The 23,266-nt window shown below is 42.7% G+C and overlaps 1 protein-coding gene across 2 annotated transcripts in view; it reads right to left on the reverse strand.

The window, feature by feature from the left end:
• Positions 1-2,445: 2,445 nt before the first annotated feature.
• The window catches only part of TRIB2 (tribbles pseudokinase 2), a 21,462-nt gene continuing 641 nt past the window's right edge, over positions 2,446-23,266 (reverse strand). Inside the window, exons 1-4 of one of the 2 annotated variants that reach the window (XM_027690280.1) lie at positions 23,146-23,213; positions 21,831-22,249; positions 17,554-17,846; positions 2,446-4,794 (exon numbers count right to left, since the gene is read on the reverse strand). In XM_027690280.1, coding sequence (XP_027546081.1) covers positions 4,326-4,794; positions 17,554-17,846; positions 21,831-22,100 — 1,032 coding nt within the window. In that variant the 5' untranslated portion in view covers positions 22,101-22,249; positions 23,146-23,213 and the 3' untranslated portion in view covers positions 2,446-4,325. Of the gene's footprint in view, positions 4,795-17,553; positions 17,847-21,830; positions 22,250-23,145; positions 23,214-23,266 lie in introns of those variants that run through there. The other variant, XM_027690281.1, reaches the window with a different exon arrangement.

A 23,266-nucleotide genomic window follows, 5' to 3' on the forward strand; every position in this document is an offset into this window, starting at 1 on the left:
TGTAACTATCAAGAACATTGGGAAAAGCAAATGTCAGTTGCAGAACTAGCCTGATTTAAGTTTGGTTTTGGGTTTTTGGTTCTTTTGAAGAAATTTTCCTCAGCTGTTTTTCCTGTTCCAGGGGAATTACACCATATTACAGGTCATTCATACCCTGTTTTACTTACACTTTGATTTCAATTTGTCTCATCATGTTACCAATTTTCAACATTTGCTTCTACTGAAAGAACAGGACAGTTACAAGCTAGTTAAGTTGCTAGCTAGACTGTCACTTATTAACTTATTAAGTTTTTCATAGAAACCTTAGCCAAAACTTTAAGAATAAAGAACTGAACATTACTAATTCTTTTGGTATTCATTATGCTATTAGTCACAGAGCTCACTCATACACTTCCAAATTTCAACACAATCATTTCAGGATGAAGAGTATTATTTTTTTCCCCTTCTTAATAATTTTTCCTTGGCATCACATTTCATATCCTTCCTCTCTGACTACCAGGAAGGTGCAGTTTGGGGGTTTTAGGGGCTTGAGTTGGGCTTTTGTCTTTATTTTTTCTTTTCAGAAACACAAGTTTACCAGGGTTATTTCATCTACAAGATAATGCATTTTTAACTGATTTGTTTATCTCCATAACACATGCACACCTCAGTGAGGCTAAGGGATCAGGTTATATGATATCATGGTGTCAAAGGAATAATTGTCACTTGTTTGTGCAGTCCTGAAGAAAAGCCTGTAGCTTGAAATCACACACAGTGCTGCAATGACAAAAATATATAGGAATAGAATATAGTTGTAGTTAAAAAAACCAAAAAACCTTTTTTTTTTTTTTTCATTTGGGAGGGGTACAGAGGGGGTGGAGGGCCTCTGCTCCCTAAGTCTGCCATCGGGTCATACTCTGTGAAATGGTTTTGTTTGTAGACATGGTTTTTCACCCTGCATAGTTGTGAGATGACCATCCTTTTCCCCAGGACCAAGAGGCAACTAAGACTATCTGACAGTCTGCTCAGAAAAATCCTGCATCCCACTGCAATTGCTACCCAAATCAAGGGTTGAGCAGCACTAAGAAAGCTGTCTTGAGGCATTTCTGCAGCAAGCAGTGCTATACCTGTACTAGACTAGCAGTGCCCATAAAATAAAAAGAGCCAGAAATCAGCTGTTTGAATCACAAATCCCCCTCTTGGGTTTCACTTTAGGGACGAGGAAGCTCCAAAAACAAGACATCCCTTCAGCATTTTATAAAGCTGACTTCAGCTGCCAAAGGATTCCTCTGCAGCAACACTGAGAAAGCTTTAGCCTCAAGTAAAAAATTCACTGCAAATGAGCAATCATTAGTCAGCTGCATTTTTCATATAATTACTGGCAGTGAAAAAGCAAGCATGCAGGTTGCTGGAAAATAAGGTCTAACTACTTCCACCCAAACAGAACAGAAGCTGTTCACAGAAGTTTTAGTGGGGGAGAGGGAAATCCTCAGCACTCCCCTTCTCTCTATGACTGATTACAATCTGCTTTTTTCTATAAAGCACATTTATTGTGGGAGTTTGATTTGAAAGAATTTCAAGTAATTTAAACTTTGGCTGCAGGCATACAGATCATTTAAAAACTGATCTTCAAGTGTTTCTACATGTTAATAACATTTCTGTTGGTGCTATAATCAACAGTCTTAATTCTCAACCTACCAACTCAATTATCAATACATTGAATCACCTAGGATGAAATCATGTAGCACAAAGTTAGTCAGACTGACAGTAAACCCTGTGTTAGCAGTTTTGGTGCAATACTCTTGCACAGGGGAGGTTTAGGGCTCTAGGGTTTCTTTAGGGGTAATTGTCAGCCACCCTTAGCTTTTTCAAACTATAAAAGTGCTGAAAACAGCCTGTACAGTGGTTCAAATCAAAGCACAGTTCAAATTGTCTTTTCTTAATGGATCAGGTTTCATCTGTCCTGCCTCATATTCACAGAGCACATTATTACCCCACATGCACTTATACATGATGTCACTACCTGCTTCTTTTAATTGTTATTGGATATGAGTGACGGAAACACAATCTGGCCTTAAATTAAAGACAGTAAATCAGGAGGTGCTAATTCAGATCTATCCTTTCTGGAATTGAGGTGCAAATGCAAGATGTACATTCCTCTGGGATTTTGAAAAGTGCAAGTGCCAGCTCGCTCCATTTTGGTATCTCTTCGCTGGCCAAAGAGCCTCCCACCACCAAAGTTCTGATCACATTTCAATACCCTTCTTGAAAAGGTAACTGGGCTTGGGACAAGCCAAAATAAAATAAAATAAAGGCTAGTTTTATGCATAGCAAATGGTAAAATTTTTGATGAAAAGGCTTACAGTGTTACCTTGTAAATCTAAGTGCTAAGCTTGCTCAGGTCACATGACTGGCAAGAACTTGTCAGCAACCACTTGAGTGTAAGAACATCGTTCACCACTGATGTTTAGTTAAATATGCACAATTTTATTTATTGAAGAGATTAGGACAAAAACATTAAACCAAATACATGACAAAGCACCAGAGGCAGTAAAACCCCACCATGCACATCACCAATCTTTCCTCCTATAAGGTACTTACAAAGTAAAAAAAAGTCCTTCTTGACACAGCACCATCTTCAGAGTGTAAAAACATTACTCCTTTATATTCTTAGTTACCAAAATAGAACCAAGGCAGGTCAGCTGCAGCTAGCTTTGTCTCTTGATAAAGAACTGTGAAACATCCTCTTGAGAGTGGGACCATAACTTTCCTGCAAGGCAGGCAAATAGCATCCATACGTCAAATGCCAAGTAGCTGTACGCACATGCCACATACTATAATTAAGCACAAATTCAAGTAACATTTACATACTACAGAGTCCACATGTACCTACCCAAAAAACATGACCACTTCACAAAACGTATACAGGCAGTAATATCAGAACAACTGAGGTACTGGAAACACAAATATTTATGCCAAGAGATTTCAGTATCATACAGCAATATAAAAGCAGTAATAAAAACATTTGCCAGTCTAAATCAAATAAAGCTATCTAGAAAAAAAAAAAAGAAGCTAAATAAAAAGTTATTTAGGGACAGAAATACCTGAACAGAAAAGAAGTGTGTTAACTACAGCATGTAACATGTCATCCCAAGTCAACCCGTAATTGAAGTACTGGCTTAATACATCACTACTGTGACATTTTCTTCAATAAATAGAATAAGTCTTGACAATACAAAAGGTGCATATTACTGTGTATGTTTCAAGAGGAATATCTGTAATATAAATGTTCAGCTTATTAATACCCTCTTATTTCTTAGTCTGGACATAAACAAAAATCAAAACCAAACAATTCTTTTCCCAAGTTGAAAGGAATTAAAAGAAAAAACCCACAATACTCTTCTTCAATAATAAAGAGCCCTCTATTTACATGTGGGCCAGTCAGGAAACAAGAGATTGGTTCTCAAAGACACGGTTAAGGGCTTTCTGCCCTCTCTAGTCATACACGTGCAGCATGGCAGATATGGAAGCCAGTATCTCATATCTTTAAAAAAAAAAACTTATACAGTTTTCTTCTCCCCCCCCCCCATTATAGCAGTAATGCATCTGGAAGTTCGAGTTATAATAGCTTCCTGCAACAAACCATTTGACACAAAACAGAACAGCCTGTTAAATGACAGTAACTTCCCCTTAAGGGAACAAAGCATTAAAATGTCATTTCCTGACAAGAATATTAAGTAGTTTATTTAGAAGAAATGAGTTGAAAATAGCTATCAAGAGACATGAACTGAAATTTTGTTTGTTTTTAGCACCCACTTTTCATGTCCGTCTTTGTGCACCTAATTTTTTTCTTATATTAATCCCATTAATTATTAGACATCTGATTAAAAAAAATGTTAGCCAATTGTACTTTCCCTGAATAATGGCTGAAGTTAAATATCTAACAGTGCGATGCCAAGATGTGAGCTGAGGCAAAAAAGTTTCTATTTGTTGTGAGTTACCACTGTTTTTAATGGAACAGAAACAGAAGTGATACAGCTGCACCAAAATTGGCATGTGCAGTCTCCTTGGCTCCAAAAAGGTGAGAAGCTACAATTGCTCCATGCTGCCTTTTCTCCTCCAAATCAATCTAACCTGATAGCAAGCTCCCCCCGCCCCCCAAATCTGTCCCCATGCTACATTTGTTATATTAGCTCCTTGTGGAGGTTCCTTCTCAACCCAAGGACCTCTGAGTGTCTTTTGCTACCAAGCTAGGCTGATGCAGGATGTGATTTAACGCGGTCAGGAAGGGCTCCTTCATGTGTCCATCTCCAGGTTGTGTACCTTCTGAACACCAGTCTTTGTGCTCAGTTAAAGAATGGGTCCAAGTCTTCTTCCATGTTGACATCAGGCACCAGTTGATCTGATACTTCCTTAGCACCATATCCTGAATTCGATACATTAAAATCTGTAGAAAACCATGGATGGTCCAGAATTTCCTGTGATGTCAGCCTTTCTGATGGCTCCCGACGCAGTATGCTACGTATGAGGCATTTTGCCTTGGGGGATAGAGTTTCTGGAATGTTAAACTGCCCACGACGGATCTTGCTGAAGAGGGAACTAGGCTCAATGTCATGGAAAGGATAGCGTCCGACTAGCATGGTATAAAGCATGACACCTAGACTCCATACGTCCGCTGCTTTGCCAGAGTAGCTGCCATTTGTGTTCAAGATCTCTGGACTCACATAGGCTGGGCATCCATGCTTATCAGAAAGAGAGTCATCATTTCCTCTTAAAATATAAGCATCTTCTAGGCTTTCCAATTTCACTCTAGTCCTGCGGGTAAAAAGAAAACCAAACCATCAAGGTAAGCAAACATCAAACACAAATTCCTGGCTGTTGCAATTACATGGTTACAAGAGTCATACTCTACAAAATTCAACAACCACAGAAGTGAATCAGTTTAAAATCCCACTCGCAGCAGTTGTTACAAACAATTGATACCATCTCTTCCATACTGGTTAGAGATATTAGAGACAAATAGGTAATATTCCCACACATACAGGTAGGTACAAGATTTCAAATACATTTATGTCCAGTAAACTCATTAATAAGGTCTTAAGAAGATGAAAGGAACTGCCGTATTCATGCCTTTGGTTAATTTTAAATAGATATGATTTCAAAAAGGAGATAGAAACCTTAAGACTTCTTCTGTGTTGGCTGCACTCTAATGCACCCATGTAGGTGTCATGCCCAAATACAAAACCGGCCCTAAGTACACAGGGTTATTTTGATACCTTCATGCTGGCAAGCTGTTCCTTGCACCTGTAATTCCACAAGGTTTAACAGGAATAAAATGGTCACTCTGACCCTGAATGATACCTCTAACCAACCAACATTTTTCTTTATCCCAGCATTAAGGAAGAGCAATTTTAACAGATTACAGTCTCCCCAAAGAGACCTTTGGGCAAAGGGAGATCAGGTGAGCTGAATGCTGCCAAGATTAACAGCAAGCTTATCTATCCGGTCAAACCAGAAGAGCTCCTCATGTTGGAATGAACAGAGAAGCTAGAAGAGGACTTGCAAGGAGATGACAGGCATGCCTTATCTAGACTTCAAACTGCTGCCTGCAAAGCACTGTGAACTTGTCATTGTGCTGCAGTAATTATCTCTGCAAGACAATTTTCTTTCCTTATAGATATCACGCAGCAGCAGAAAAAGTGAGGCAGAGCTGCTTGTCATAGCACTAGATGAACATAACCTTTCTTTCCTTGCAATTCTCACTGCTGGGGTCTCCATCTATACTTAAAAATCTGTCGCTGTTGGAGGCATCCAAAGGATTACCGATTACCCTTTAGACTATTGCCAGCAATGGATGGTTTTGAGAACAGAATCACTACAATGCAACAGGGCTTGTCCAGTGCCTCTGGATGGCAGAGTGACCTAGCAGCAGTGCAGGCTTTCTTTTCAATAACTTGGAATCGCAACTCAACTTCAGGTATTACTGTCCTCATCCCTCAACCCCACTGGTCTGTTATAATCAGCCTTAGCCCTGTGTCATAGCCATGTTTCCATACCACAGACATTCACAGGCAGGGACTGAACTTCATCCCAGAAAGCACAACTCATGTCTCTCAACTAAAGCACATCATTTAACTGGCACTAAAACAAACAAGGAGAGCCCTGTTTCTTAAATGTTCACTGAAGACAAGATTGCTTAGACTTGAGCTCCAAAAGATATCTCGGTCCGCTTTGCCTTAGACTTGGTTCCAGGGCAGCTCAGCCCTATCTTCTTTGAACCAACAGAAGAGCATTTTACTCCATGGAGTACTCCAGAGGCAACTGTGCCATAAACTCTCATAATGACACTTGGACCTTTTCAACAGCTAGAGACGTTTACTCGCAGAGGTGAAAGCCCCTCTGGCAACATGCCCCAAATGAGGAAGTCATTAATACAAAATTCAGAATACCTGGCTCCCAAGCACAGTGTGTGTCAGGGCAGCTCCTTCCCTCCTTAAATAGGCCAGTGTTTGCTCCTCCAGTTCAATGCTGATGGGCTTTGCTCAACACACCTGCTTCCTCATTAATTACCCACTGCCAGTCTAACAGCACTTCTGGCCCATCCCCTCATTAGCACTCAAACAATACTTTACAGCAGCAATGCCTCACACAGGAAGCTGGCTGCAAGGAGAATCTTAACTACAATTACCAAGACCACAGCAATTTCCCTCTGTACAGAGCTCAGAGAGTCCACAACAGGAGAGTGACTAGAGTCCTTTCACAGTGCTCAGGTTCCACACATTCCTGCACCTGCACAGCATAGGAAGACCAGCAAGGAGATACGCCCAGAGGAAAAAAACATGCCAAGGAGGGCAGAGAGCAGAGAGGAGGAAATAAAAGGGAAGACAGGAACATGAGCTGTGGTTCCATTTGCATTGCCCACCTCAGTTTTTCCATAGAAAAGCATGTGTAGCAATAAAACAGTGAGGCCAGCTACTCAAACATGCATTAAGTCACTGAACTGCCAGACAGGAAAGCATCAACTCACTCCTGCTAACTAACAGAAGCAGAACACACACAGGGAGCAGGGCAGAGCATACTATTTATAAACAACTTCCAAGAGGGAGTTCACCCCACACACACTCGCTCCCCTGCCATCCCCGTGTCAACAGCGCAGGGAAATGCTGTTTACTTTCCTATCCTGTTTTACATTTCTGGGAGTTGCCAAAGAATTTAGAAAAACAGTTCAATGAGAAGCTTTTATATAACATAAAATTATTGGAATTCCCTAATCTCTCATTTTTTTACAATGGACATGGCACAGAACCATAGAGAACAGATTGTAAGGTGTGTCAAAAAATTCATCGTTTCTCCGAGAGGAGAAATAATTTCTTGATAATAAAAAAGAAGCAGCAGACAAAAGCCATGGCCTCATATTGCTTTCCTTGCAAGGTGCTGCAGCCTCCACGCATGCTTCAGCAGGTTTTGTTTAAGCAAGCAAATGGAACAACAGCTGGCCCTTATCTGCCTGCTCCTCAATAAGCTGTGGCCAAATGAAGAAAATACTCAAACCAGGTTTTTCATCCTGCCAAGCTGACAGGCTTTGAGGAAACAAAAGGTCCCAAATTAAACAAAAACAAAACCTTCACTCCTCGTCCTCAGACCCCAAACCCTCAGCCAGAAACACCCTTTCTCCTTTCCCAATTACACCCAGAAGCAATTCGGGTGTCCACGGTTTCATTTGTAAAGTCCGGTGTCTTTGCGTTAGGTGACAACACCGATTTGCCATCCTTACAGCAAGGAGAGCACAGGAGTAGGGGAAGTGTCGGCTGGCACTGTGGCTCGCCGGCTTGGCGCAGCTGGTAACAGAAAGCACTCCCGAGATGGATCTGCCAAGGGCCCTGGCTCAGCTCTGCCAGTGCCCCTCACCATCAGACAGCACTGCAACTCCAGCCCATTTTCACCAGTGACAGACAACTTCACCCACTTCAGCCTCACATGAGGAACACTCTTATGTACTACAACTGGGCATCGTGCAGGTGTAAATGGCAAGGCTCACCACCCTCTTAACAGTCATTTCACACTTTTTCAGGCAATCAAAAAGTAGCAACCTGGCTCAGGAGCTGCTATTTCCCACTGTGCAGCACCCATCTCTGTGAGAAACAGCTTCCAGCTCTGGTTGGCCTTCCCTTCCTCCACACAAGTATTACCTAAAAGAGCTGTTTTCTACAAGCCACAGCTTTTTTTTTTTAATTTTTTAAGAGCAAAGGGGGGAGCAGGGGGAGTGTGGAGGGGAATGGGAAAGAGAGGATTCTGAAGTCTAAATACACAGAAATGCAGAGACACGCTGAATGAGATGCAATCTCTCTCTCCCCCACATGCTCTCCCCCTCAGAGGAAGCACTGAAATCAAATACCCAGGGAAAAGAATAAAAGCCAACAACAACAAACAGACCCTGAAAACTGCAAGTAGATTCTGAGAATAAGAACCTCCACAGCAAAGGGTGCAGAGTGCATCCAACTGCAGATTAACGAGACAACGCTAAATTTGACATTTGCTAGGCAAGGGACAGACAAAACCAAACATGAAGATGTGAAATCACAATCCCCTTTGAAGTGCCTCCCATCACAGCGCAGAAAAAGGACAAACAAAAATAATTCTTTTTTAAAGTCACTTTTCTAAAAAACCCTAATTCTCTAAATAATTAACTCATATTAGTCAACTGAACGACCCCTACAAGAAAAAAGATTTTCCAAAAGCACCAGCATTTGAGTTCGACAAACAGTTGCAACAAAATTAATCCCTAAAGTTCAAATGTAAGCTACTGCTACAGCCGGATGAGAATCACTTTGTACACATACTGTAGAGCAACAAAGACTTTTGTCAAGGCTTACGTAATTACAGTACATAATTTCAAGTTTTAATGCAGACCCTGAATAAGCACTTGGAAAAAGAGCATTATGCATCTATCAGATCATTGATAAAACACTGCATTAGTGTAATGCATTAAAAAAAATACAACCCTGAATCATGGCTATTTAAAAAGGGGAAGCTATTCTGCCTATGAATGCTTTCCCATTACTGGTGAATGAAACCACAGAAGTGCAATCAGAGGGCAGCAGCAGCACTCGGACGGGAAATGCGTCTTTGTCCCCATAGAAACCGTCAGGGAACCCCATGAAAAACAATACCACTCTGAGTTTCTTATCAATATGCCATTCATTACTTGACTGCATTCAGACTTTGCTCTTCAGTAATGTAACAAAACCTAATCAATTAAACGTCTTCCAGAAGATTCTTCAATCCAACCTCCTGAGTTAGCACCATCTCTGGCTTTGTTGCCCGTTCTACACTTTTTTCTGACTGATTCACATTATTCCTCCCTGTAGAGCTTAGGGACTACTGGCAAACTGCTATCCTGCCTTTTGACACTGCAGCCAGGGCTGTAAGAACCCAGCATTCACACCTGGTCTCCAAAAGAAAACACAATTTCCATACCAAAATCAATGGAATTATTCAGAGGGCTCTAAGCTCATAAGGCAGGAGAAAAAAAAAATCTGAAACATTTAAAGCAGAGATGTCAACTGATAGTCTGAGTTTTTCAGAGGAAAATATCTCCATTGTATTGAATAGGCCATCAGCAGTAAAGGAGCCTGCGCCTGAATCAATGAAAGCAGATGCTTCTAGTCTGTCTCCAAAGCCATCTGTATAAGAAATAACACCTGAACCACAGCTGAGCCACCGTAACCATTTTGGGAACACTAACTTGCAGACCAGACCCACAATTTTTGCACAGCAAAACTCCCCATATGACAGCTGCATTGGGAGGAGACTGAAGGAGCCATCCTACTATGGACGCTCCAGGTACACCATCCACTTGTTACTCAGGCTGGGTCAAATAAGATGATCCAGATTTACAGATTCTATGCAGACTCCAGAAATCAGGAAGCAACTGTCACTGCCTCCTGAATTTCCATTTTATTATAATTGCAAGTAAATATAAAATGGCAATTTCTAAAGGTGCCTCACAATATTCCCCCTACCCATAAAAACCGAAGGCACTCAAGTAGTGTTATCTCATATTTCAGCATTACTCTGACTGAGGCCAGGAATGTCTTTCCCTAGGTAGAGGCACTCATGCCATTGACTGCCCAGTAGACCAGGGATTGCTCCTATGTGGCCAGTAATTCACAGGTCATTTAATCAAGGTCAGTTGCTCACACCCCACCATTAAGATGAGAAGAGCATGTACACAATTAGAGTCACAGGGAGGCAAAAAAAAAAGGGAAGCTTGACATTGGAAACAGTTATCTTTTGCTACTTGATTTTTTTTTTAAACTAAGGGAATCTCCTAAATAATGCAGAAGTAGGCTGCCGTCAGGGAGCCAGTGAGACAGCGAAGGCAGCTAACAAAACCCTGAGCAGATGATTTGCAGCTTGGTGTGAGGACTTGTTCTGAACTCACAACTACCCATCTCCTCGAGGGGCGGGGAGGCTTGGGGGGGGGGGGGGGGGGGGGGAGGGGGGGCGGCGGTGTTATGCCATCAATTTAAATCCTGCTCCTTTCACCAAAAGATCCCTTTCCAATTCATAACAGCACAGAGCACAGGAGTTCACCACATAACATCCTACACAATTTCAGGGAAGAAAAAAAACAAACGCTGCACAAAGGCTGTCAGACAAACAGTCTCTTGCATAATGAAACAGGCTTAAGGATATGTTTCGAAAGACAACAGGGACTTGCAGGCAGCACAGGTTTACAGGATGAACCTTGTTCCTAAGGGAAGATTCCTTCACTGGTACTTCCACAGAATGAGGAAGCCTCTAAAAATTACATCTTCCCCACCCTTCCTCCACAGGGATGCTACCAGCACACTCGGTCCTGCCCGCACCCCCTTCCTGACATGCAGTACCCAGCAACTTGGAGCTTTTAACTTGTTCTTTTTTTTTTCTTTTGTGTTTTGTTTTGGTTGGTTTTTTTTCTCCTACAGAATTCCACTTAAAAATACTCTGACACACCTCCAGGAAGGGCTGGTGCCCCCAGAGACCTCAGCTTTATAACACTCAAATAGGATTGCTGGGAACAGCCTGTCCTGTATGCCACATACTGCATTTCTTTCATGCCATTATTGCCTAAGGAGAAATCTTGTTCCCCAGAAAGTAGGTAGGGTAGTGATGCATGTGTCGGGGTGCAGATTCTCAAATCCAACAGAGATCCTTCCAACAGAGGGGCTTGGTTACGATATTCTGAGCTGTCCACTTTTTGATAAGCATCTGGCTCAGGGCAGCTACTTCACCACCTCATTGTTATCTTTTTAGATCACACTGAAGATCTGAGCTTTAAAAGGCTACGCTGTCAACCATATGCTGTGTTCACCATCTTTTCTAGGTCTTTTCATATGACACATAATGAAGCTCCAAAGGGAGGGAAAGGACACCACAATTTTATTTTGTTAACATAATTGAAAGCTGTGAAAACAGCCCTGCACTTTCTGAGCCTGTGATGGGTGCTCAGCATCTCTAAGACAGAACCATGCCATTATTTCACAACCTTACTGAAAACCTTTTGCTTAGATGTCTTCAACCCTGTCTCCAAGCAATTCACATCTACCAAAAAGCAGGTGCTTAAGATTAAATAAGTCCCAGGTTGGCTCCTGTTTACAATCTCCGCCTTTCCCCTCCTTCCCCAGTCTGAAGTAATCTCCAAGTGCGATAACGGCGGCAGAAGAATTTCCCTCTGACAATCCACTGCAGCCGTGCCTAGCAGGGTTTCTGTCTCACTTCCTCACTCTCAGCACAGACATCCTCAGTCTCCGCTCATAAGTCAACATGGAGTACTTTGCACCAAGTCTATGGATGGATGTTTTCAAGTCTTCAAAATGACCAGCTGTTGAACCCAATTTGAGAAGTCCTAAAACACATCTACTTCCAGGGACTGCAAAGCGCCTTTTATCAGAGAGATCAATCCTGTGATGGGCATCTCAGGACAACACCCAAACATGACAGCCAACACGTAACAGCATTCAGTCTGAACTGAGACAGTGAAGAAGAAAAGACATGAAGAAGAAACTGAACCACATACCAAAGGATAGCACAGTCCAGGTGTAAAACCTCCTGCAAACTCTAGCATTGGCTACAACAGCAAAGGTTCTTTCCACTCATCATCTCACTGAAGGGCCTTGAGCTGACTCAAGGTCCATTTGAGCTCAATCCTCATCACAGGGCCAGCCAATTTTCCTTTTAATTTACAACACAATCTCCATGACTATCTATGCCCTCAGGAGGAGAGTTAAGCACTTCACGAGGCTGGTGTGATGTTCAGCATCTGCAGACAGCCTACCTCTTGCATCCCACTGGGACAAGGCACTACACACCCAACAAATCCAAAATGCTCCCAGGAACATAGTGAGAAAACAGAGACTTAGTAATGAAACCACATAAAGGCAAAAGGGGGCATGAACCCTTCAGTGGAAAACAGTTGTGCAACCACTTCATCTTCTATCCTAAGCTTGACAGCAGAAATGTGCTGCCTGTGAAGAAATTCGCCTTCCTCCCCATATTCTAAGAATAATAATTTCTGGTTTGAGATCTGACCTGTGACTCTCCACCGTTGGAGAAAGTGCACTCTTTGGTCCTGTGGCCCCATTCAGGGTAGTGCTTAAATGACAACACAGATGAAGACTGTTTTTATTTCTAAATCTTCTGGTATTTAAAGAGCACTATTTTGTTTGATTTTCTTCTACTTTAGGACTCTCTTTCTAGGACTTAGACAAAGTGTTAGCTTACCTGTTCTCTATGGAATTGTGAGGAAAACAGTAAGTTCTAACACCACAGTGAAAAAGCTGCTGACCACATTACAACTTGACAAATGCTGGGGAGGAAACTTACTATTAACTATAAGAAAATGAAAGGTCTTCGTGGAAAAAGGTTGATATATGCATTAGTATTTTTTGTGGGATCAGGTTTGTATCATGAGGATTGCAAACAACATAACTAGGTCACCTTAAAGCATCATCCACTCAAAGCTGAGAAATTCTAGAGGAAAAAAGAAAAAAATATGCTAGGAGAACCAAGTAAATATGTTATGCTATCACAGGCTTCCTAAATTAGTGTATAGTACTGGCTGCATTCCCCTGGCACAGAGCAAAAAGTGTCAAATTGTATTTATTTTTATTGAATCCCACCTGCTTCATATTTACTCAAAGAATACAGGAAAATTACAATATCTAAATACCAAAATTATTTTAATTTTCCCTTCAACAAGTATGATGAATGTACAAGGTCTTTAAGCTTCAAATATTACGACAGCTAATATTTTAATATAATTAAAGGCTTAAAAACACACTAAATAAATTAATAATTCCCTGACAGCAGAAATGTTCTTGTATTAAGCAAACCACTGAAACAACCAACACTGAAATGTTTCATTTAATTCTGAGATCTTTGAGGTGGCTCTTTCTCAAAGCGTCTGCGACGTATCAAACTGATGAGCTGCTTTATTAGCTATATACTGTGTATAGTGTTATTTTTAGCATAACCCAAAAAAACCTGCCCATTCTGCAACATCATTATGGGACATCAGCCAGGAGAAGGGTATAGTTGCTTTGCCCAAGGGCCTACAATGACGACAGGCTGTACACGGAAAACAGTAAATACCATGCCATGAACACAGAAAAAATACTCCAAAGCAAGAGCCTCACAACATCAAAACTGACCTGGCTTAATACCCAGGACAAAAAATAATTAACAACATGACTGGAAGCAGAAAACATACAAGACCACATGTTTTATCACAGTTCATCTCTACTGTTTTGGATTCCAGTTTTATTTTGAAGTCTAAGGACACAATTTTTGAAGTATTCAAGTATCTTAGAGGTACTTTGGAAAGTCTGTTGAGACTCAACATGGCAAGTCAGTGTTGTTTTCCATATTTTCAGTGTTCTGGAAGTCACTGCACTCATTTAATGGATGTGTTGCTGCTTCCTGACCCAGTCTTACAAAACATTTCCAGCCATGCTGTAATGTCTTAGAATTTCTGCTTCATCAAGATCAGCTGCAGGTTTATGGAATTTAACTCTGAAATTTCAATACTACAAGACCGGCTATTTCACCTATAGTTTTCAAAGGGATCCGCAGACACATCTCCCTCTAAAAACCACAACCATCCAACCTTTCATACAAAACAGAAAACCCATGTAACAACAGCACACATCATTTTCATGGAATGCAATTTACCATATCTTAAAACTTCCTGCAGTTCAGGATTTAAAGAATTTAAATCCTATAAATTACTTTGAAACACAGACAAATTGTTTCTGCTTCCACACTGGAATTTTGGATTTCATTTTAAGTGCTGATGTACTTACCCATGTGCACTAGTGTAACACACCATCACAGTCCATCTTTGATTTAGCACATTAAAAGAATGTCACTAGTAAGACCAGGACCCCTACAAAATGCTCAGTGCTACCAGCCTCCAAAAATACTTTATTCCACCTTCTTACCTCCGAGTTCATTACAAACATCCCAAGGCACAGTGATTTGCAACATCCAAATAACATGCATTCTTAGCACTGACATCAGCTGAAGCAAAGAGCACTCATGTTTCTGCTAGATCAGGAGCCTGAATCTTAGCAAATTCCTGCTGTAACTTAGATAATAGGAATGGGGTAGAAAGAGTTTCAACACTGCATGCACCCACCTGAAAAACTCCAGGAGTTCTGTTTTTATACTGAACTACCAGGATACCATTAGGATCAATGGAAAGAGATGTACTAAGAAATGCTTTAATTGATTTTCTTTTTTAAACAAATGGAACTGCTTCCATATATCCCTCACATTCCCTCTGGCTCCTCCAGTCTGGCAGCTCTCAGCTAAGAGAAGACAAGCATTTAAAAAAAAATAAAAAATAAAAGCAGCAAGTTTTCCATTCATGTGCTGCCTGCATGCTGGATTTCCCATCTTTTTTTCTACCAAAATAAAAGCTGTGAGAGTCTTCAAGACGAGAAAGCTTCAAAGTGGTAGGTACCTAAACTGAACTGCAGAAAAATAGCCATGAAGAAATAGGAAAAGAACTACTAACAAAGAACTCCACTGAAGAGCAGGCAACACACAGCAGCAGAGTTCACATACACTTCTCAAAACATCGTTTTGATCCTTTTCTCACTCCTTGGTTCATTACAAGCACCAAAGAGCAAGGGATGGTGCAGCAGCCACCCCCAGGCAGTGCTGACGATGGCAGCTCCTGAAGGGCAGGCTCCTCGGCTCACAGGCACCCTCACTAGCACCAGCAGCCTCAGGGAGACATGAGTTTGGAGAGGTGCAAGCAACACACAAACACCTCTGTGAACTCCGAAGGACCAGGGAGATTTTTCAGCCTAAATATAGCAGCAGATTGAAAGTGATGACTGATTACAGTCTGATGATCAGAGCATGTGAAAAAAGACAGAGAGTGCTCTTTGGTTCTATTTCTATCTCACATTTCATCTGTGTTTATTTAGCAGAGAAAGGATTACAATACCTCTCTACTTACAAACCAACATTACATCCAGAAGAAAACCGCATTATGATTATCTTAAAAATAACTGGCAAGTCCTATTTGACCTTTAAAGCATATTATTGTATAATTAGAAGACAGTACTCAAAAGCGAGTAACTGTGTGATTTTGCAGAGGATAGTTACGTTAAAAACATTCATAAAAGCCAACACTGCTATTATAGTACACACCACTTTTCTTGGGTGGCTGAAGGATTTGGCCTTATGCCTCATGTTGCATTCAGTTCCTAGTAAGCAGCAGGGTAGGAGCTCAACTGTATTCAGCACAGGCCCACGTCTGCTCCCACTGCACTGATCTGAGCTCATGCTGCCTTCCCTTGGAGGAGCTTTTCCAAGTCCTGTTCTTTATGCAAAACCACACAAGTTTACATATATCCCCAGGAAAAAAAATCCACTGTAATTTTAGGACGTTATCAGCTACAACAGAAAACAATTCCTCCCTCAACTATTTTGTACAAGTTTCCTTCTTATCTTCATCAGAGGTGCTATAATGGTGCTTAATTATTAAACTGGGGAGTAAAAATACAGTTTACATCTATCCACTCTGCATTTCGCTATGAATGGACAATAAGCTAGTTTCCTTTTAGGCTTTTTTATTTGAAAAGGATGAAAGGGCAATCATATATATTGGGTCTGCGGTAGAAAAATAAGGAATAGCTATTTGCTTTGCAGAGAATCATCTGAACTGAATTAAGGAATGAAAATGTCTTTTATTTTTCAGTCCACAAATAGATTAAAAGGAGAAGTCTATTTTGTAAAACTCAGCTTGCAATAAAATTTAAGTAGAGAATATTTAAACCTGATAGATGGTTGCCATTTTTATATTAGGCCAGGAACTTCTCTTTCCTGAATTAATTATGTATTAGTTTTTTCTAATTTTTGGATCACAGACTTCCCATGATTGTAGAAAACTTATATGCCTTGGCTGTTGCTTATAACTTCTGCAAACAGCATTAATATGCACTGGTTATTTGTAACAAAGCTCTCCAGAACATCCATTTCATTCTGCAGCAATCTGAACAAGTTTTCAGACAATTTATAGAATTTAATTAAAAGGGCAAATATATGAAGAAGAACAAAGGCAGGTTCTGCCCCCCATTTAGTTTCCTTTTTTTTTTTGTGATGGTCATCTTACAATTTAATCCCTCTGTGAAAGTCTGACATTACTCTGTTTATTACTGATACCTTATGTGGAAGTTGCAAATAAATTTATCATTCAAAACAAAGAAAACGGGTAACCACAAAGAAAGAGATGGTAAGTTCCACAGCTGCAACAGTATAGCTATAGCTGCACACCAGAAATGGCACTTCAACAATACACCCAGAGCATCCATTTCTTCTTTTCCTGTCTTCCCATACTCCTTCCGCAAATCATTTATACAGGAGGGTGTGCAGGTAGATATTTTTTATTAAAAAAAAAAAAAAAATAAAAAATAGTTCCCCAAGTACCACAACAGCTGATACTGCAAACAAGCACCCAGCAAGGCAGGTTTTAGTCTTAGTATGATTACTGATCACATAATACTCTTAGAAGCAGCCTCCAGACCCTTCCAGCATGGAAAACAAGAAGCTGTCCTCAAAGTAGTCTTACAAAGAACACTTGGCTATTCTTCCTTTTCATGCCTCCTCACAGGAATGAGCCATTTCAGTCCCTCATCCTCTTTAACATACTGGATCTTATGCTCCTTTCCTCTTTTAACACCAGCAGCATTTATGATAGCTCAGCTCTTGCACCAGACATCCATTCAGAGCCTTCCTCCAGGAAACCTTTCCCCCTTAGGAATGAGGGTACTCCTCTAAGTGGAGATGCAGAGGCCAAGCACTGATGCAAATATCAGCCTATACTTACTTTACTCCAAAACCAAAGCCAGAAGGTAAAACGGCACATCCATCCCATGATCAGGTCGCAAAGGAAAATAAAGTGTACCACAAACTAATGGGACGGTGACAATGAAGGGTACAATGTCCTGCAGCTCTGAGTATCTGACCTCAGGCACCCCCTGACAAGTTTACCACCTGTAAACTAAGGGAGACTCTTACCTTTCTTCATCCTTGAAAATAAACTTTCGCAGCTTGAGATCTCGCAGTACCAGTCCACCATCATGGCAGTGTGCAACAGCGGAAGCTATTTGATAGAAGAGTTTGGCTGCCTCCTCTTCTTTAAGCTTCTTGCAGGTGCGAACAAACGAATGCATGTCCCCATAGCTCCTTTCAAAGAACACATATGCTTTTGTCTCCCCAAGAATTATTTCAGTAATTTGGTTGATATTTTTATGTGCAGGCAGACAAAAACATGGTGCTAATAACTCCTGGTAGCAGCCAATATCAAACACCTGCAGAATAATGACAGTAAAGCCAGGGTTAGCAACACGAAGGACGGTGAAGTCATGGTACATCTAATTCTGTTAAGAGAACCATCTCTAAGTACAATTTAGGCTACTGCTGAAACTGCACCGATGTAAACAGGATGTCACAGACTCACGGTCCTGAGGACAAGACAAAACAGATTGTACAACCCCACAAAAAAGATACTCGTAACCTTGACAGGAAAGGCTACTCTTCAAAACTGGTAGCAAGCATAGTTTCATCAGCTAACAGATGATGAAATTAAGAATGTAATCTAAATTAAGCTGTGAAGACCAGTGGTGCATAAGGGCAGTACTCAGAAGGAAACATGTTCATCTTTTGTTTTCCATCCAAATAAACTCATAGAAAATACAGCCAGTAGCTTTGTATTGAGAGAAGCTGTCACATTAAATCCACCCTGATACACATGCCTGCCTCTCTTGATTTTATTAACCCATTAAAGCCTTAAGGATTTTCAGCTTTAAAGTACCATCTATTGCTATTCCTATTTACTTCCTGCCTTTCTTTCATCTCTGACAAACAGCAAAGTCACTTTCACTTTCCAAGTCTCAGTTCCACAATAGCTGTTTATAAGATCAGAAGGACAACCCGGGAAATAGCTCTGCCTGTTGGAGCGCAGACAAACACCCTTCAAAAGGCAGAGACAAAACCACCCTGAACCCTCTGTATTTCAATCAAGTGCTCCATTAAAAGCAAAGTGTCCCTTTACTACTAAGTATGTTATCACTGATCTTATGAATGAGCTGTAAGAATTAAAAAAGCTGCTGGGAAACCCAAATAAAAAGTTACTATAATCTAGTGATGACGAATGAACCAGTATTTGAGTCAATTGAGAAAAGACCACATTACAAGAAAATGAAAGACTTCATTGAGAGTAACAGAAGACAGTGTGCTAAAAGAGACTATGAGCAAAGTATCGATAGGAGTGACTTTTATTTTTAATTATACCTGATCCAGAGGACTACAAAGCAAGGAATTAGCATTTCCACCAGCATAAAAATTCGATTAATATGTAACTTACTGGTGGGTGTTTTGTTACTTTGGTAAAAAGAATTTAAGGCAGTCATGTGTTCTTCGAACGGAACATAAAAATGAAGAACTAGTATAGTTCTCTAACCACTGTTTTAAACTGCAATTGGTTTTTCTCTTTCTGTATTCTCACATTTGTGTACCAATACCAGGTATTTCTATCCTCTCCAAGAAGCAAATCTCTCCTTGCTTTCTCTAAAGCTTTAAAAAGCTTTCAAAACTGAGGGAAAGAGAGACAGTTCAACCAAAATTTACCCAAGACTTCAAAACACGAGCCATTTAATGCTTCAGAGCACAATCCTAGCAAACTCCTTCCACGGACTCAAAACCCAGGAAACCAGGACACCCCCTCCTCACACATCTCCTTCTCCCCTCACCCCATACCTGTGCTGCTATACTCTGGTACAGGAAAAACAGCCTTAAAGGCAGACTGCCAAACAGCCCCTGCACATTTTACTGGGGGAGGATTAGCACCGAGGCGTTCTGGTGACATGGTGCACCAGGGACGCAGAACCAGGGCGGAGAGGGGGTGTTGCTAAAATCCCTGGTGTGTAATTCATTCCAGAGGAGAATTCATTGACATTTGGATCTCAAAACTTGTAACTACTACATTGTAAGTGAATGGCTCTTCTACAAAGCAGCTGCTATAAAATAAAATTTAAGCAGGAACATTCATGCAGCTCAAACCCTCATGTGAAAAAACTCTTTGCAGAATTCTCTGCTAACCAGATTATCCTGATGTAAATTAGTTACATTTTGTGGTTCTCAAACTATGTTAAATAAGTAGTTTTGGATATGCACCAGTACTGTGTTTGAAACCGGGTAGACGGAAGCGCTATCATACTGCTACAGTCTCGAATACCTTTTATAAAGGGCTTCTTTGTATCCCAGCCTTTAAGATCCCTGGCCTCAATTCAGAAAATGTCTAATAAGCTGCAGTTTGATTTAGTTCTCACTGGGAATTGGAAGTGAGAAGTTACCATTGTCTGGATGCCACAGAGCCTTGAAGCAAATAACGGCATCAGTACAGTCAGTGGGTGCAGCCAAATGCATCTTGAGAATCATCAGTATGTGTCTGTTATCCAACGCAATGTTTCTGCAAGCAATCTCTAAGAGCATCTTCAATAAGATACCAGAGAGCAGGTCTCTGCCAGTAGGCTACTTGACAGATAGTTTTCATGATACTGCAGGCATTTTAAAACATGCATTAAATTAAGCCAAGTACAGGACTGACAACTACGTGTTCACAAACTAGCAATTCAAGCTAAGATTGTATTTTTGGAGCACAGCTACTAGTGCCTCACACATATGGAAAAACTGATACTATTCAAATGTCAGGATCAGCTCAAAAACATACAGGGAAGGGAAAAAAATAACAGTCCACTCTTTCTGAGCTGTAGTTATGCTGTTCATACTGTTATCAAAACAGTGCCTTAATCCTGCAAACCAAACAGGAAACAAAGAAGTGCATAGCCCCCGCTTCAGCACTTGCTATGCAAGTTCACCTAGAATTTCATGCAGAGCAGCAGCTTTGTGGGATCTGTTTATTTCATGAAAAGATGCCAACGTCCTAGAGTGCAGCACTGTACTACTGCATCAAGCTGGGCTTTCATTCTCGAAATTCTCATGTTCTGTTTCAGTTTAGTAACAAAGCATTCAGTTCAGCAGGCAATATTAGTCCTTTGCAAAGTAAAGGGCCTTTTTTACCCTAAATAATCACACAAAGTCCTACGCTGCCTCAACATCAGGTTTTATAACTCAATCAGTAAGCATATTTAAACTGCCCTCTGAACTCCAATCTTTACAAATAGCAAGCAGGAGCAATTATTTTCACTTCTCTGCTACAGGCTAGTCTATAACTTTTTATGAATCAAGTATGAGAAAGTATGAAACAATCAGCAATACTATTATTAATCCCTGGAACACTAATAAGCTATAATACGTCTACTTTTCCATCCTGCAGTTAGTTTGACACTAGAAATTTGCCAAATGGCACAATTCTGTGTTTTGGGAACAATACAAACACTACAGCATGTGCAGCAAGGTTGCAATTTGCTACGTAGTTATAAAAACTACTACTGGGTACTGCCTCAGTTTGCTGGACAGAAGTCTGGCTCACTACAGACAATGGGAATCACAATTTGGGAACAAAGGATAACATTCCCTCAGCTTGAAAAGAGAAAAACATCCCTCCACAGATGTGCACATATGTGGGTTTCTTTTTCCCACAGCTCACCTTTGAACAGCAGGAGCAAACTGGGAGGAGGCAGAGAAAAGCTAGCAGGCTACAAAGAGTAGGATAGCTATTTTGTCTGCACTTCTAAAAACCGTAGGTGTGCAGGTTTTATTCTTGCTCAGTTGTGCAATGGGGGAGGATGCTGTTTGCAAACAACCTCCACCGTGATGGAGCTCAGGCTGATTAATTAGATGTGGTTCTTCTTTTTTTTAAATCACTTTTAAGACAAAGCTGATGGCAATGTGCCCTTCGCCCTCAGCTTCTCCATCCTCTTCCGTACCCCAACTCACAGAATCGGGGTCAGGAAAAAATCGAGGAAGCCAGCAGGTCGCAACACCTTAAAATTAGCTGGGGATTCCCTACTCCATTTTGAAAAGTGAGAGCGGAGAAGACGAGGCTTTCGCCTGATCTGAACTCACGTTAAAACCTACTTCAAAAAAGGCTATTTCCAGAACAATATCCCCCAGGGCAGAAGGCAGACCTGGCTCTGGGCCACCGCTATAACGTGGCTATTGTTTGGAGAGAGGGAAAAGTTACAGGATGCGCCTTTAATCCTGTCTCCCTGGCTTTTGTTTCTCCAGTGTTCAATAACTGAGGTATACGGCCGTGTTCGCCCTCCTGCGAGATACGGGAAACCCACGCGCGACAGCGGCGAACCAGGAGGGAGAACAAGGAGAAGCATTACCTTGCAAACCAGCTCTTCGCCGCTGTGCAGATGTACGGCTCGGAAAACGTGGTCTCCCTCGAGAGGCTCCAACAATAAGTATTTCCCGATGCAAGAAACGCAATGCGACAAGTTCGGGGTCTCCGGCGGGCTCGGCGAGCCTAGATTCGGGCTAAAACTCTGGCTTGGCTCGATGGACCGTATGGACGAGAGCTCCTCAAAATCCTGGGTTTTATTTCGCGGTCTCCCATATCGTGCTATCGTGATAGGGGTTGACCTTTGTATGTTCATGAGTATGGAGAAGACCAGCCGAGACGCTGCACCGGAGCCCTGGCGTGGAGCGCGGTTCCTCGCCCGTCCAGCTGCGGCTGCCTTTGTGTGGCGGGGGGGGCGGGAGCGGGAGCGCGGCGGCGGCGGGCGACCAGCCTCAGCGCCGCGTCCTGGGCACAGGGAGAGAGCGCTCAGCCCGCGGCCCTTTGTTCCCGCCGCCGGCCGGGCGCGCAGCGGCGCGGAGCGGAGCAGCACGGCGGCGGGGCAGCGGCGCCGGGCACCGGGGAGGAGAAGAAAGGGAAGGACAGGAGAGAAGGGGGCGGCGCGGCGCGGCCGGGGCTCGGCGGCCGCCGCTCCCGCGGGTCGCGCAGCGCGGGCGGTAACAAAAGGTCGGTAGCGCGGTGCGCGCAGCGGGACCGTCCTTCCGCTCCCCTACGGCCCGGCAGCGCCGCGCTGCCGCGGCCCGGCTGTAGATGGCGCGGGAGCCTCGCCGCTGGCGCCCGGGGCGCTCCGAGAATGCCCCGCGAAACAGCGAGGGAGCATTTAACTTAGGGGCCGACAAAGGAGAGGGACCGCGACGGGAGGCTCGGCTGAGCCGCACCGGCAGCGGGGGCACGCGGTGGAGCGCGGGGCAGAGCGCACCGCCCCGCTCCGCTCCGCGCCGGCGGAAAGGAGCGTGCTGTCGCGACAGAACAAAAAGTGCAACCAGGGAATAGGAGAGCGCTCTCACGCTCCCCCTGCGCAGCGGATTTGTGAGCAGGGGCTCGCTGCCTTCCCCGCGTTCAATCGAGTTCACGCACAAAGAAAAGAAAAACCAGCGCGGCGAGAAGGGGGCGAGTTCTTACTCCAGGGGCTGGGACGTCGATAGGCGAAAGGCCACGGGGAGCACTCAGTTGGAATCGCTTAAAAAAATAAATGCAGGGAGCAGATTTTGTTTGATTTTTTGTTTTCCGCTTTTGGGGGAGGGGGGAAGGTGGTAGGACAAGGGGAGGAGAAGAGGGGTGGCCGCGCCGCTCCCCTCCACCGAGGCACCGTCTCCCCCCACGACGTATCGGCGACTACTTACGTGGCGGGGACGCTGGCTGCCTCCGTGCTCGCTGCCGGCCGCCGCACGCCCGCACGGTGCCCAGCGCGCAGCCCGACTGCCCCGCCGCCGCGCCCGCCCCGGCCCGGCCCGGCCCGGCCCC

Source organism: Neopelma chrysocephalum, unplaced genomic scaffold, assembly GCF_003984885.1.
Source record: "Neopelma chrysocephalum unplaced genomic scaffold, ASM398488v2 Primary Assembly neopelma1_80b, whole genome shotgun sequence".
NCBI lineage: Eukaryota > Metazoa > Chordata > Aves > Passeriformes > Pipridae > Neopelma > Neopelma chrysocephalum.